Source organism: Brachycentrus maculatus, unplaced genomic scaffold (assembly GCF_059751285.1).
Source record: "Brachycentrus maculatus isolate JH-2025_06_01 unplaced genomic scaffold, ASM5975128v1 h1tg000271l, whole genome shotgun sequence".
Classification (NCBI taxonomy): domain Eukaryota; kingdom Metazoa; phylum Arthropoda; class Insecta; order Trichoptera; family Brachycentridae; genus Brachycentrus; species Brachycentrus maculatus.
The window spans coordinates 505492-522043 of NW_028281022.1; the positions used below are offsets into that span (position 1 = coordinate 505492).

A 16552-nucleotide genomic window follows, 5' to 3' on the forward strand; every position below is an offset into this window, starting at 1 on the left:
GTCTCTTAGCTAAAGGCGGAGATTTAGAAAAGATCTAAAATCTGAAGAATTAAATGTGAAGAAGACCAGAGATTGGATGAAATTGAAGTGGGCTCATTGTGTCTTTACAGTACATATAATACTTAAAGTACCTATTGAATATATGTAGTATAATAAAATAACAACTATAATATATTATTTTTTCCACATAAATTGTATGTGACATCATAAGATTGGTGTGGATATACAAAATTATATGGAAGTCTGGGCATTTACGGGCTGACGACCGTTATAGGCTGGTTTAAGTGATCACTTTACATACGTGCAACATTCACCAATTCTACCCATCATTGACACTACTCAAATTCTAAGTTCTATATAAATGAACCAACTTTGTTCTTGAATCACTAGAAGTTCACTAGAGACATCTATTGGTGAGATGAAAGGAAGCTTTCTATTGAGCAGAAATTCTTAAATTAGTATCTTTGATGAGGTGTTAAAAATAATATGAAAAATAACTCCTATAATTGGAGATAATAATTAAAAATTATAAGTTATTTTCATATTATTTTTTGGCATCTCATCAAAGATAATGAAGAATATAGAAGTCTGAGCATTTACGGGGCTGACGTCCGTCATAGGCTGGTTTAAGTGATCACTTTACAGACGTGTAACATTAACCAATACTACCCATTATTGACAACCACACTACTCAAATTCTAGCAAGTTCTATATATAAACCAACTTTGTTCTTGAATCACTAGAACGTTCACTTGAGACATCTATTGGTGAGATGAAAAGAAGCTTTTTATTGAGCAGAAACTCTTATATTCTTCTTCGTCTTTGATGAGATGTTAAAAAATAATATGAAAAATAACTCCTTTAATTGGAGATAATCTGTGAACAAGTATTTGAACACACTCAAAATGTTGTAAAAAAAATATATGTAAAACAAACATAAAGCAGGGGTTGAAAACCAGGATTATATACAAAAGTACATGTATTTTTTCTGACAAAATTAATGAGATTAAGCATTGTAATATGATTAAAATTTACTTAAGACATTTAAAGCATTTGTATTATACCACAGCGATTCCCTGACGAATGCTTCTGTTCTTGTTTAGCGTAATAAAGCGTGTGCTACAGTCTCATCTGTGATCATTCGGGCGTTCATGATCCTGTTACGTATAACGCTGTAATAATGGATCATTTACGGATTAATGCCATCAAACGTCATAACAACATGTTGGTCTAATTTTGATGTAGGCATGATCAATTGAGATTGCCTTTACGATTTTTATCTTCTTCAATATTTCAAGTTATTTTTACTAATTTCAAATGTTTATTTCAAAATTACAAATATAAATGTTAATCTATTTCAAGTCTTGAATTTACTTAAGCCATTCACCAATTGCTTGGAATTTTTAACACGTATGCATTCACAAATCATACTCGTTGCATTCACAAAAGTGTTTTTATAATTAATTTTTAATTTTTTTTTGTTTTTGTTTTTATAAACCTGTGACAGGTCTTTTTACCTGGTACAGATAATATATTTTTGTTTTCAAACAGCTTTTTGGCAAATGGCAGCGCTATCTGTTAACTTTACTAAACCTCGCAATACAAAATAAATATTACTCATGGCTGACAGCGCGCTTCTTGACAGCTGCTATTACTTAACATTTAAATGCTTACGATTGCATTACTGTTTCAAAGATTTTCAATATTTTCATTGCTTCACAAGCATTGCGAAATATACAGATTAAACATGTTTGCTTTCTAATTTCTTTCTTTTCCATTTAATTATGCTGCGACACGAATGAATGATTAGTTCATCTTGATCTTGCTAACCATTTGTAACTTCGTATAAACGGATGAAATATGTTTGTGATGATGCAACAAAAACAAAAAAAACAAGGTACAAGTGTATATAGTTTAAACTTAAAGCTATTACAAAAAAATTAATCCTTGCAGTAATTTTGCTCGGTTAGTTATCTCTCTTCCCAGATTATGACGTATACCTCGGCTCACCGACTGTGTGTAGTTTTAATCCCGTGAATTATTGTTGAATTAAATTCTTAGGCGTCTATGTAAACGCTGGTAAAAGTGTAATTACTCAGTGTCGTTTAACGCTCGTATTTATGTCGCTCTACCCTAACTAAATTGTCAACACCTTGAAAATCTTCATTTGATACGTTCAACAAACTTCAATTAATTTAATTTAACCGGTGTTATTATGTATTAGTTTGTGTTGGTTTAGATTTTAATCACTGGTTAACCTTTTAGGATTTAGCGCGAGGATGTTAGGATCAGGGTTGCCAATCTGTGGGGAATTCCCCAAACTGCGGGGAATCTCAACTCGATTGGGGAATTTGTGGGGAAAATTCGGTTTGACCATTTATTAATATAATAATGTTTTGAAAGTATATATTTTGTGTGTTCTTCTTTTAGTATTATTTTTTATGTGTTCTACATACTTAATTGTTTATGCTACAAAATAATAAATAAAGTATATCAATTTTTCTGTTTGTGTACTATCTAACTAAATACTTATATAAGTTAGCTGTTTTTTTAGGCTGTACTTTCTCAAATATTTTATTACGTATCAAATGTATTTTTAATTACTTTGCATTTTATGTAAAAATAGAGAGTTAATATTTAAAATAAAAAAACAAGTAGTCCATTTTTTATGTAAACTTATTTATTTCCATGGGATAATTATGTGGGGAATTTGTGGGGAATCGGGATTCTGTTTTTCCCCAATTTAGGGAAATTGACCTAAATTTTTTGGGAATTCTAAAAATTGGCATTGGCAACGCTGTTTAGGATGTTGTATCTAAAACGTAATCATTTCTGAATAGCGAATGCGTAATTTCGTGCTTTCCCTTATGGAAAGAGACAACCTGATCTGTTTAATTAAGTGTGCCTATCTATAAAGGAATGGGCCAGTCTGGTAGTGTGTGGTCGGCTAGTCGGTATACGGGGAGCCCTTTGAAGATTGGATCTCGCCTTCGAGTGATTTATTGACGGTTGTATCGAATGGAGGAAAATAGAGACAATGCCCTGAGTGTATTCAGATTTTCTATTGTTAAATTATTCAACTTTCGGTGACTTAACTTGACATCCGATTCAGTCATAAATTATTTTATATCTGAGGTAGGCATCTCCATTTGAGAAAATTTAATTACTTTATAAAGGCTTATACTTTATAAAAGTCCGCCTCCGCAGTGTAATTGTTAGCACGCTCGGCTACAGCACTGGGGGCCCCGGGTTCGATTCCCAGGGGGATGAAATAAATTTTTAAAAAAATGTTTATTAAAAGCACTGATAACTTTGTAATACAAAGTAAACAATGGATGATAAGAAGAGAGTTTTAAGTATTTTTTTCGCTGTAATATTTAGTCAATATTACCCTGGACTGGTACCCAAAGCGGAGGGCTGGTCATCTTTCCTTGATATGTTTATATGATGCTGTGCCCTATGGTACCCGTATTTTCTAGGTGAAATTGATTAGATTTTATTTGTTTTCACAGTAAAAAGCTGTTTTCTCATTAAAATTTTAAAAGTTAAGTCCTCTTCTCTTAATTTACGTTTTACTAGTAATTATATACCACCATTTTCAAATACGGTGTTTGAAAATGATGCGGAATGCATCGAAACACGTTTCATAATAGAAATAAAAATGGATACCTTTTACCACAAAGTGACCGCCGAATCACTTGATAAAATCCTGTACAATAATCCAGATCATGCTATTTTACCATTACCAAGAATATTAAGGGTTAGAAGGAGTACAAATATACGAGATTACAGTTTAATAATCTCGGAATTTATTAGGTCTACAGGGAGGCTATGAAATAAATATTTAAAAGGCTCTTAAAGTGTTTCCCGGGCAGGGCGATGCGTTGGTTTCCTCGGGTAACTGCGTGAGAATGGTCCTCCATTCGGTGTACCGAACTTTATGGAACAGGCTCGAGGCCCCAGTCGGCATAATGTATTTATTTCTCGTTCAGTATGTTTTATTTCACTATTTGTGGAAAGTCTCGCGGAAAGCCGCGGTTGTTAGCGGAGTAATATCGCCTTTTCTAACATAATTCGGTAATAAAAATGCACTCACGCAACACGGCGTGGGGGAGTCGGAGTGAGCGATGTCTTCATAATATTCAGCCTTGGAACCTTATTATTATTTGATCGTCTGTTTTTATCAATATTCCGTTTACAGAAATACAAACATTCTTTACAACATAATTTAACCTTATTATTATTTGATCTTGGCTCTTGTTTAATGTTGGCTATTTACTGTGCGATTTGAGTTACAAATATCAAGAAGAAGAACAATTAATTACTCTATGATCGTTGTTACGGACGGATCGCACACCCCGTACGGCGGCCCTGAAAAAGAATTCCAGGCGCCTGGCGGCGAGCGAAACGGTCGCCCGTCGGAATGCGACCCGAAGAAGGGCCTCTATGGATTCTACCGATTTCTCATATATTTACAGAATGTATTAGATATAAGAAAGAATAAGACAATGTTAATACATAAATGCGCCTAGATGTTAAGTAGTATAAATAGATTACTGATATAGATTACTGATAAAATAAACTTGTAAATTGTAAATTGTAATGTAATAACGAATTGTTGGAACGGCACCGGTACGGTATGAAAGTGTAGCCCGTCCGGTGCCCATTAGAGAGAGACAGAGATATGGCTGTCTCTCTCCCCCGGCCGCTGATTGGCTGTACTTTCCCACTGTCGGGCGGTACGCGATCACGGCCGGGTATATAGAGGGCGCATTTTTTGATAATAAACCAGTTCTGGTGTGACTGTTGAAACCTGTGTTTCATTTCTCCGCTCCCGCTCCTTGGACTACTCGCCGCGCCGCCAGCCTGGACCGCTTCGCCTCATTATACCGATTCACGGACCAGTTTCGGAAAGCCCTTATCAGGGCTATTGAGGTTGACTTGTCGGTCCAGTGCCCGCTCTTCCGCTCATACATCCATTCACCTCCGTCCGTATCCAGCTTACTCGGTAACTCGGTACGGCGGGGCCGTCTGGAACGTCACCCCTTACAACGGTGGCATAGTTGGGAGATTCCGAAGAAGGCCAGGCGTGTACATTTTTGAGAGTCATCGCACGTAACCCACGCCGGTTACATTTTGGTCCTTCGAGCCGGATCCTTCAACGCAGTCTCCAGCTACGATGCCTGCATCCCTGAGGTCGGGACGCAACGTCGCCATGGAGCCCGAAGAGCAGCGCCGTGAGGAGGATCGGAACTCTGTCAGTTCAGTCCGGACTGATACGAGTAGCGACTTGCGCCGCCAGATGGCGGAGCTAGCCGCCAGCAACGAGAGGCAGTTCCAGCAACTCCGTGAGCTGTTGTCGAAGTGCACAGCAGCTAACGTAAGCTCCCCAGGGGGGGAGGTTATCGCGGGTGTCGAACAATCCACCCACCTACGAACGCGGCAGGACGACGCCGCCAATCAGCCCAGAACGGGATTCAGGACATCGGCCGCAGCTCTACCGGTTCCGGTGTTGGATCCGGAACCTACGCGATTCGCTGGGGAATCGCGGGACGAACTGACCGGCCACAGAGGAGAAGCGCCCGGGGGACATGGCCCGGCGCCTACTGGCAACGCGGAGCCGAGGCGTATGGAAACCTCTGGCTTGCGTTGGCGCGCACCGGACGAACGCGATCGCTACCCGGTACGCGAATGGGTCGACAGAGCTCGACCGGACGAACGGCACCGCAGAGATGACGGAAGAGCAATCTACGCGGAGCCCTCACCCCGAGGCGGGGACTACTTTCGATGGTCGGGGCAGCCGCCGGAGTTGCCCAAGTTCAGCGGAGACCCGAGGGAATGGCGCCGCTTCAACGCGGCATATCTCCAATCTACTGAGAGATGGGGGATAGGGGACGCTGACAACATCGGAAGATTGGCGCGCGCACTGGAAGGGCGTGCGCGTCACATGGTAGCAGGCCTGCTACTGTATCCGCGCAACGTGTCGGAAATATTGCGGACGCTGGAGGACGCCTTCGGCAGCCCGACACTCATCATCGCGCAGATACTGGAAGACGCCCGGAGGATGCCGAGTCTCGCCGACCACCCCGCGGATGAAGCAGTCGTGGATTTTGCGGTTTCGATACGCAACGTCATCACCACCGTGGACGGGATGGACGCTTGCTATCTCGACAACCCGCAGCTGCTAGCGGAGATGGTTGCCAAGATGCCGACGCAACTCCGGTGGGATTGGTTCCGCGATCGCCGCCGCGAGACGAGGAGCAGTATCTACGATCTCGCCGCTTGGCTTGACGAGATCACCGCCGGCATCACGCGCCACGGAGGTCTGTTCAGAATGGTGGCGAGGAACAGAGACAAGGAGCGCGCGGGTCAGCGCGACAAGTGCGCCGAGCCCGCCCGCCGCGAGAACGCTCGACGCGTCGAGCCAAGGAGTCACGTGTTTGCGACGCGCGACACGACGAGTGACAAGGAATGCGTATTTTGTAAGGCCAGCGGGCATAACTTACGCCGATGCAAACGGTTCGAGAAGAAGACCGTGGACGACCGCTGGGAATTTGTGCGGCTGTCCAAACTGTGTTTCCAGTGTTTGGAATCAGGGCACAGGGTGCCCGAGTGTGAAGCAAGAAAGTGTGAAATCTGCCGGAGACACCACAATAGAATCCTGCACTACCGCACGGATGGTGCCGCGGAAGCCGTGAAAAGTGAGGAAGTTGTGGACAATGCGCAGGTGCTGTGGACAAATGACTGTGAGGTCCCGGTCACATTCAAAGTGCTGCCGGTTACTTTGAAGGGACCGCGGGGGACCGCAAAAGTGTTCGCCTTGTTGGACGAGGCTGCGTCTGTGACCCTCCTCGAGGAGGGTGTCGCCCGCGCGATAGGTGCTACGGGGATAGCAAGGAATCTGACGATAAAAGGTGCGACTGGACAAAGCAACACACACAGGTCGCAGCGTGTAACGGTGACCTTGATAAGTGATCACAACGGGGAATTCGAGATCGGGGCGAGGACCATCAAGGACTTGGACCTTGTACACAAAGGTGGCGCGCCCGCGCGGACTGGAGCTCGCGTCATCAGAACGCAGATGCTGATCGGCCTCGATAACGCGTCTCTCATGTTCCCGATCGACACTCCAGTGCTTCGGGAGGATGGTCAGCTGACCATAGTGACCACACTGGGGCCAGTAACGTACGGGGGTACCGTACACCCCAACTTCAATCTGCCAAACAACCGGGTCGAGCAAGGGTTGGACGAGCTATTGAAGAGAAACTTCGCCGTGGAGTCATTGGGCGTCTCCACCGCCGAAAGGAATCGCGCAACCGATAAGCGCGCATTGGAACTCTTGAAGAATACTACAAGACAGCTCCCGTCAGGCCAATGGGAGACCGGGCTATTATGGGCTCGGGACGGAGACGTACTGCCGTGCAATCGCCAGGCAGCCTTGAACAGGCTTCACTCTCTAGAAAGGAAGCTAGGACGTGACGCGGCATTGGCAGCGGCTTACAAGGCCAAGATAAGTGAATATATTGGAAAAGGATATGCTGTGAAGCTCGACCCCGCAGAAGAGAATGTGCACCACCCGAGGGAGTGGTATTTACCTCACTTCGCTGTGAGTAACCCGAACAAGCCGGGTAAGATAAGAGTGGTATTTGACGCTGCCGCCCAGCACCGGGGGACGTCATTGAATGACCACTTACTGACAGGACCAGACCTCCTGTCCTCGCTGTTGGGGAACCTCCTTCGATTCAGGGAAGGGGCCGTGGCGGTAGCCGCAGACATCAAGGAGATGTTTCTGCGAATTAGGATCAATGAAGCTGACCAGCCATCGCAAAGGTTCCTGTGGCGAACGAATAGCCGGGATGAACCCGAAACGTACATGTTGACATCGATGATGTTCGGCGCGAAATGCTCGCCCAGTAGTGCCCAGTTTGTCCGCGACAAGGTCGCCCAAACGTACGCACACGAATTTCCGGCCGCCGCGGCGGCCATACAAGGACGAATGTATATGGATGACTATTTGGATGCGACCGACAGCGAAGAAGCGGCCGCATCCCTCATACATGGCCTGAGGCAGGTGCTCCTAAGGGGAGGCTTTGAGCTCACGAGGTGGGCGTCTAATAAGCCAGGAGTCCTGAAAGGCATTGCGGAAAAGGAAAAGGCGGAAAATGCCATCAGAATAGGAGAAGCAAATACAACGGAAAGAGTCCTGGGTTTAATGTGGAACCCCAGGAGCGACACGTTTCTCTTCGAATATGGGACCGAGATGGCCTCGATCCCCGAGAACCCCACCAAGCGCCAAATGCTGAGCGCGACGATGAGTATTTTTGACCCGGTCGGCTTTATTACGTGCCTCACCGTGCGGTCAAAAATTATCCTACAGGCCGTCTGGCGATCAAAGACGGGCTGGGATGAGACGCTGTTGCCGGAGCACTCTGAGAGATGGTCAGAGTGGCGCCGGCTGATGGAGAACAACGAATGCAGAATACCAAGATGTGTGCTACAGTCTAAAGGGCGACTCGTGACGCTGCACATCTTCTGCGACGCATCTGAACAGGCTTGTTGTGCGATAGCCTACTTTGTGAACGCCGGCGACGCGGCGTTCGTGATGGCCAAATCGAAAGTGGCCCCCCTGAAGCCGCTCTCCATACCGCGCCTAGAGCTACAGGCGGCACTGATGGCGGCACGGATGGCTGCCACCATCAAAAGGGAGAGTCAGGCGAGGATAGTAAGAACGATCTACTGGACGGACTCCAGCACGGTGCTGTGTTGGATACGCAATGATCCTTTGAAATATGCAACGTTCGTGGCCAATCGATTGGGAGAGATCGATGAGTTGACCACGCGTGAAGAATGGAAATGGGTCCCCACAAAGGAAAACCCGGCGGACATTGGAACCCGCGACAAGGGGACCCCTGACCTCTCAAGAGACGGACTGTGGTTTGGGGGCCCGCGTTTCTTGAGGGAGGAAGAGACAGAATGGCCCACAGAGAAAGTTGGGCGAACGAGACCAAGCGCAGAAGCGCTCGAAGAAAAACCGGTTCGACAGTTTGTCGGACACACAAGGAACGAGGAGGCCCTCCCGCAGGTGGAGCGGTTCTCCTCCTGGACCCGGCTGGTGCGCACGACCGCCTGGGTACTACGATTCATCTCCAGATGCCGGCGGCACTCGGTCACAGGACAACCCGGAGGGGGGTTTGAGTTGCGCGCCGCGGAGATGCAGGACGCTGAAAACATGTGGATTAGGAGGTCACAAGAAAGCTCATTTCAAGACGAGCTGCAAATGCTGCGGGAGGGAAAGGGAAGCCCGCCCGGAAGCCGTCTGTACGCCGCGACGCCGTACTTGGACAGCAATGGAATAATACGAATGGGTACACGCCTTAAGGCCGCGTCCGAATTCGCGGCAGGCCTCACTGCCCCACCCGTCCTCGACGGAGCATGCCGATATGTGCGGCTATTGATTGAACATGTCCACAAGAAAGGTGGACATCCAGGAACAGAAAGAACTGTAGCAGACCTACGAACGAAGTATCATATCCTGCGGCTGAGGGACGCCGCTAAGAAAATATCACGGGAATGTCAGACATGTGAGACAGCTCGGAGCAGACCAAGGATCCCACTGATGGGACAGTTGCCCGCATCCCGGCTTGCGTACGGCGCACCGCCCTTTGCGCACTGCGGAGTAGATTTCTTCGGGCCGATAGCCGTGACTGTCGGCCGAAGACGGGAAAAACGTTATGGCGTTCTTTTTACGTGTATGGTTACACGCGCCATCCACCTAGAACTCGCGTCCTCACTGCAAGCGGACTCCACGATAATGGCAGTGAGGCGGATGATTTCCCGGAGAGGGTGCCCCATCGCCCTGTACTCCGACAACGGGACCAATTTCCACGGCGCCGACAAAGAGATGCGCGACGCCGTGACGGAACTACGGAAGGATGGAAAATTGTTGGCGGAGCTGACAATTCGGAACATAAGATGGGAATACATACCGCCATCTTCCCCACACATGGGTGGGGCATGGGAGAGGCTCGTTAGGTCGGTAAAACGAGCTCTCAAGGCGACTTTAAACGAACAGGCTCCGAAGGAGGAGACCCTGAAAACGATACTGGCCGAGGCAGAGTATTCAGTTAACAACCGTCCACTTACACAGGTGACTCTGCAGCCCGAGGAAGCTATACCCCTCACCCCGAACCACCTGCTCATCGGAACCGCTAATGCGCACCCCACGCTGGCGCATTACGACGAAGACGACGAAGGAGCCTGCCTTCGCAAACAGTGGCGGATCGCCCAGAGATCCGCGGATATGTTCTGGCGGCGCTGGCTGCGGGAATATCTCCCAACGTTGGCCCAACGGAAGAAATGGCGCGATCCCGCGCCTCCGATCCAGAAGGACGACATGGTCGTAATTGTCGACCCGAACCTGCCGAGGAACTGTTGGCCGCGGGGAATAGTGACCCGAGCCGACCAAGCAGCAGACGGCCAAGTACGAGTCGTGGAGGTAAAGACCCCTAGGGGGGTCTACACCAGGCCGGCCGCAAAGATCGCGGTAATAAGAAGAGAAGGCGCGCGACCCGTCCCCGAGAATTCAGGTGCAGACTAGCTGCACGGGGGGAGTGTTACGGACGGATCGCACACCCCGTACGGCGGCCCTGAAAAAGAATTCCAGGCGCCTGGCGGCGAGCGAAACGGTCGCCCGTCGGAATGCGACCCGAAGAAGGGCCTCTATGGATTCTACCGATTTCTCATATATTTACAGAATGTATTAGATATAAGAAAGAATAAGACAATGTTAATACATAAATGCGCCTAGATGTTAAGTAGTATAAATAGATTACTGATATAGATTACTGATAAAATAAACTTGTAAATTGTAAATTGTAATGTAATAACGAATTGTTGGAACGGCACCGGTACGGTATGAAAGTGTAGCCCGTCCGGTGCCCATTAGAGAGAGACAGAGATATGGCTGTCTCTCTCCCCCGGCCGCTGATTGGCTGTACTTTCCCACTGTCGGGCGGTACGCGATCACGGCCGGGTATATAGAGGGCGCATTTTTTGATAATAAACCAGTTCTGGTGTGACTGTTGAAACCTGTGTTTCATTTCTCCGCTCCCGCTCCTTGGACTACTCGCCGCGCCGCCAGCCTGGACCGCTTCGCCTCATTATACCGATTCACGGACCAGTTTCGGAAAGCCCTTATCAGGGCTATTGAGGTTGACTTGTCGGTCCAGTGCCCGCTCTTCCGCTCATACATCCATTCACCTCCGTCCGTATCCAGCTTACTCGGTAACTCGGTACGGCGGGGCCGTCTGGAACGTCACCCCTTACAACGGTGGCATAGTTGGGAGATTCCGAAGAAGGCCAGGCGTGTACATTTTTGAGAGTCATCGCACGTAACCCACGCCGGTTACAATCGTATTCTAAAAATAAAATTCTCAGAAATAACTCTGGATGAATTTTAGGTTTTGTTCAAGGAATACCCAGCTCTCTGCACAAGGGCACGGAAAATGTTATTACAGTTTTCAACCTCATATTTTTTTGAGGTAGGTTTTTCGACATTAACAATATTAAAACGAAGAAACGCCATGGGCATAATTTGAATGAAGGAATGAGAGTACCCTTATCAAAGATTACACCTAATATCGCTGAAATTCGTAAAAGCCATCAAGCTCAGGTGTCACATTAAATAATTTTCGCCGCAAAAAGTTTCATTGGAGTATTTGTTTTTTAATGTATTTTTTTAGTAATGTAATTTTTAACTTGTTTATAACAAAAAAAATCAATTTTATGTTTAATAAAAATTATCTTTGTATATTTTTTTAATCTTTAGTTTTGGTGCACCGCTATTTTTCAATATGATGAAAAGTGCTCCCTGAATTCAAAAAGGTTCAGTATCACTGGTCTAATTATTTCAAAGTTAGTACAATACGTTTTAAAATAAACATATTTATTTAAAATTTTCGAGTTTTAAAATTCATCGATTTTATGGTCGTTCTGACTTCTACCAGAATCTTCTCTTTGTTCGTATGTTCTTAACTTATCAATAATATTTAATTCATGTATTGTTTATGTAAATATATTATTTGTAAATCACTTCGAATACATTTATCGTTATGGCATAATGAGTTCCGTGTGTGGGTGATTTGACTTATGTAACGGTGCTTAATTATAAACCATTTAAAAACTAGAGACGAAATCTCATGTTAAATTCATGAAGGATTTAGTATATTATTCGACAATAACAATTGCTAAGACTCATTTTGTGCCAAAAAGCTATAAAGTAAACGAAAATGAGATCATTATAATTTATTTTTAAAATTGAATTTAATTGGATATACTTAACGTTCCTTTTAATATTAACTAATGCTAATATATGTATACTAAGCTCACGTTTTTAGTATAATTATTCGACAGTGTTATCAAGATCAGTAGGTTGATTGCATACGAAAGTTAACGTTTTATCTTCGTGGTGTAGTTAACTTTAAGATATTTAATTGTAGAAAACAAATAAATATATTTAAATTTATATATATATATATATATATATATATATATATATATATATATATATATATATATATATATATATATATATATATATATATATATATATATATATATATATATATATATATATATATATATATATATTATTATTTTTTGACATCTCATCAAAGATGAAGAAGAATATGGAAGTCTGGGCATTTACGGGGCTGACGACCGTCATAGGCTGGTTTAAGTGATCACTTTACACACGTGAAACATTCACCAATTCTACCCATTATTGACAACCACACTACTCAAATTCTTGGAAGTTCTATATATATGAACCAATTTAGAAACTTTGTTCTTGAATCACTAGAACTTCACTAGAGACATCTATTGGTGAGATGTAAAGAAGCTTTTTTACTAAGCAGAAACTCTTATATTAGTATGTGAGATCACATACTATTTATAAAACTATCTCACCACCTTTTTGGAGGTCTGCCTGGGGGTCTACATCCTTCAGGGTTCCTTGAAGGGCGATATGTGATATAAACATTCTGTTTACATACTCATTCCAGTATCGCCTTCGTTGTCGTCCCCACCTCACGATACCTTCCGTCTTACACATGTGATTTGACATGTGATTAACTTAAATACAATCCAATAATGATAATAATTTGAATCACCATTTGCTTTTGTTACCTGTCGTAAAATATTGCAATAGCACTTGATTGTATCGCTGAACCAATTACGCGGAATCTCCAGGTGGATATGACATTTGAAGGGGCTCAGAGAACTGTAACAATGATGACATTTAATTTTGTTGGCAAATAATAATGGCGAGGCGCGGCGGGGACCCTCCAGAGCTCAAGGACTCGGAGAGACGAGCTCGCAAAATATTCATTCAATGCGGTCGCTTGTTTAATCTGTGTATACAAAACTCGGTCTTTTTTTACCGTTCTCGTGACTCTGTTGATTTAATTAAGTTTCAGTGATAATTTATTTATTTATTCAAGTCTGAATGAGCAGGGGAGGGGGTCGTTATTATTGCCAGGTATTTTGTACCACTGTTCTTACGGATTCCAGTTTGTACACTCTTTTACCTAGATTTTTTTACTCATGGTATATGATACACTAATTTAAATAAGAAATATTACTTTTAATTAGGTGCAGTACCGATTAGGATGTATTGAGGCAACGAAGGGTTTCAGAATTTGATATTTCACTTCTGTCTCAGAAATGCAGATTTAGATGTATGTAATTCTGCTTCTTTTAATTTTTGGCGTGAAAAAAATCGCTTTTTGGCCTGAGATTCCATACAAAAGTTAACATTTTTACTTTTTTATCTACCATGAATAAGTTAAAGTCTGCTTCTATTCATTAAAAAACCCAAATATTCCTCTTTTTTAACTTTCTGACAATACGGAACCTCAAACGGTTTCAAAATGCCAAAGTCATTACAAATAAAAGGCTAGTAATATTTAATTTTGGTGAACTCGTAGTTAAATCGGAAACTTTTGTGTGGCAACCCTGCCCAGGTACATATTATTGTTTTTGCCATATACCGATAACTAATATTATACACACTCGTACGTCTCACTTGAAATTTGCTACCTTATACGTCTGGTTTTACCGCTTGGGATATTTTTTGACCATCTGGGCAGGGATTCCATGTGGAAGATAATTTTATAATTACGTAGTGTTGATAAAATTATCTTTTCTTCTTTTGGTAAAAAAACATACATTTCAAGTTTATTTATTGTTGAAACCGATGAAAGTTTTCACATTACATAACTTAATCGGTAACATCCGTATGGAATCTCTACCCTGGTGTAAACCAATTAACTACAACGAATTATTTGCTACCTTGGATAAAACAATACAATTTTTATTTCGATTCCAGACTCATGATTTCTTTATTTTGAATCTTGATGTAAACTGAATATAAAATCATTTGAATATTCATGTTTAATGTTTCATTATTTGGGATAAGAAATTTTGCTCATAAGGTATTATGTTCTTTTTTTTACATAGTGATATATCCAAAGGAAGCCTTCCTAATCGAGTAAGAGACAATTATTTTCACCCCTCTTTCTTGAGAACAATAAATGGTCAGAATTTAATGACAAACCCATCGGCCGCTACTTTATATGGGGCCAGTAATTAAATCGGGACCAATATAATTCTATTGACCCAGTAGCACATAACATAGCACTTGTATGTATACCGTATATACTCGCCACACAATCAATTCGCCCACATCTCTCGTCTTGTACCAATGGTTTTATACTTTAGACAAAAAAGTTTAGATTAGTAGGATTAATTGCAGTTTAAAAATAAACATAATATGTCATAAAAAAGAAACCTCTCTAAATTTATTTAAATTTTCAATTAGAATATGTGGTGTAAAATGGTGGCTAGTCATGCTGTTTCAAACCTACGTGTAAGTACTATCTATTTTATGAGACGCAAATGTCACTTTTCGTTATTGTATGATTTTATAAATAATTATTGTCGATATATATCGTCGAAAACCAATAAAGTTTGTTTAAATGACGAAATACTTTAAAATATCCTGCCAGTAGTCGTGTGAAACAGTATACGTGTGTAAATATGCATGTCATGTGATTGTATACACCAACGAGCAAATGAGCGAAAATAAAAATGATTTCACATTGTTTTATTTGTATCTGCTTAAATTTAATTCATCTTACACGATTATTTTGGCAGTCTTAAATGTAAGTTTCATACCATTTTACTATGATTGTTGCTAATTGTAACAAATTTATTATTTACAAAAAATACAAATTTATGTGCCCACATATGTTATTTTTTCTGTTAAGAATAATGCATTTTGACATCAAATAATGCATATAAAGAGCCGGATGAGTTACCTCTATTCTAGAGCTTTCAAGGGTTTTTCATACACTATACTCATTACTTGTTATTAATTAATATACGATATGTATCTTTTATTCGCTTTGCTCAGGGATCTTGCCTTCTGATTTTTTTCAGATGTAGTTTATGTATTTTTAACAATAAGTTGTAATTAATATTTTACTTTGTTTTTAAAATCCAAAGTTTATTTTTAAAAATACGTTACAACTGTTAACCATGACCTTTTCCACTTAACACTTAAAAACTTTAATTTGCGTAAAATAATATGCGTGAATCTTGAGGTTGATTGATTTATCTTATTATATTTTAAATCAAAGTAAACCATTTCAAAAATCTGTAGTCTATTAACATCATCATATCGGCTGTCTAATTTTAAAACACAGTAAGGGACATTTTTTTGTAGTACGTTTTTTTTGCATTTTTGGACTAAGTAGAATCTACTTAGTCCAAAAATGCAAAAAAAAACATACTACAAAAAATTGTCCCTTACTGTGTTTTTAGTTTGGACAGCCGATATATTCACGCTTAAAATTGTTTATTCATACATACTCGTATTATGGGAATATTCACTATTCCTATATTTTGTATATTATACGTAGTTAAGCCATCGTACACCCACAAGATTAAAAGGTTAATAGAGCAATATGAACTTTATGTACTGCTAAACTGCTCACTAGGATTTCTCACGTGTAAATACAGCTTTATTTAATACTGTGCCATAGATAAGGCGGCAGAGAAAATATATGGAACGCGCAAAAATGGTTCGCGAGAGATTTTCCAGGGCATGGGAAAAATATTATGAGATATTACTAAATTATTGCATTTTACAGAGATCAGTTTAAATATGTACTCGTATGTTTTTATGCTCCAAATTTTATTAATTATTCACTGTTAAGATTTATTTTTTATTTGACATTTCTTGATAAAATTTTATTGAATAGATATTTATTTGTAAAACTAAAATTAAGAAATTATTGTACACTTTTACTAGCTTGTTAATCAATTAGTTTATTTATGTACTTTATAATTTGCAATACGTACATATGTACAATTTTTACGAGTTCGATGAAACCCGTCATTGCGTGACAACGTTCATTGGATAATAACAATACAATGCTTACAAATATTTTATAATTTTAATTGTACAAAAGTACGAATATATTAAATAGGT

General features: G+C 41.8%; 2 protein-coding genes across 2 annotated transcripts in view; both read left to right on the forward strand.

Annotated features, from left to right (window-relative positions):
• LOC148305522 (uncharacterized) overlaps positions 1-16552 on the forward strand; it is a gene marked incomplete at its 3' end in the record, with an annotated part of 370669 nt that overhangs the window by 33363 nt on the left and 320754 nt on the right. The gene's annotated exons all lie outside the window — the stretch shown is intronic.
• On the forward strand, positions 5180-10597 carry LOC148305523 (uncharacterized). Its single transcript, XM_088266574.1, has 2 exons — positions 5180-5380; positions 6488-10597. The coding sequence occupies exons 1-2, from the start codon at positions 5180-5182 to the stop codon at positions 10595-10597; spliced, it is 4311 nt and encodes a 1436-aa protein (XP_088122700.1).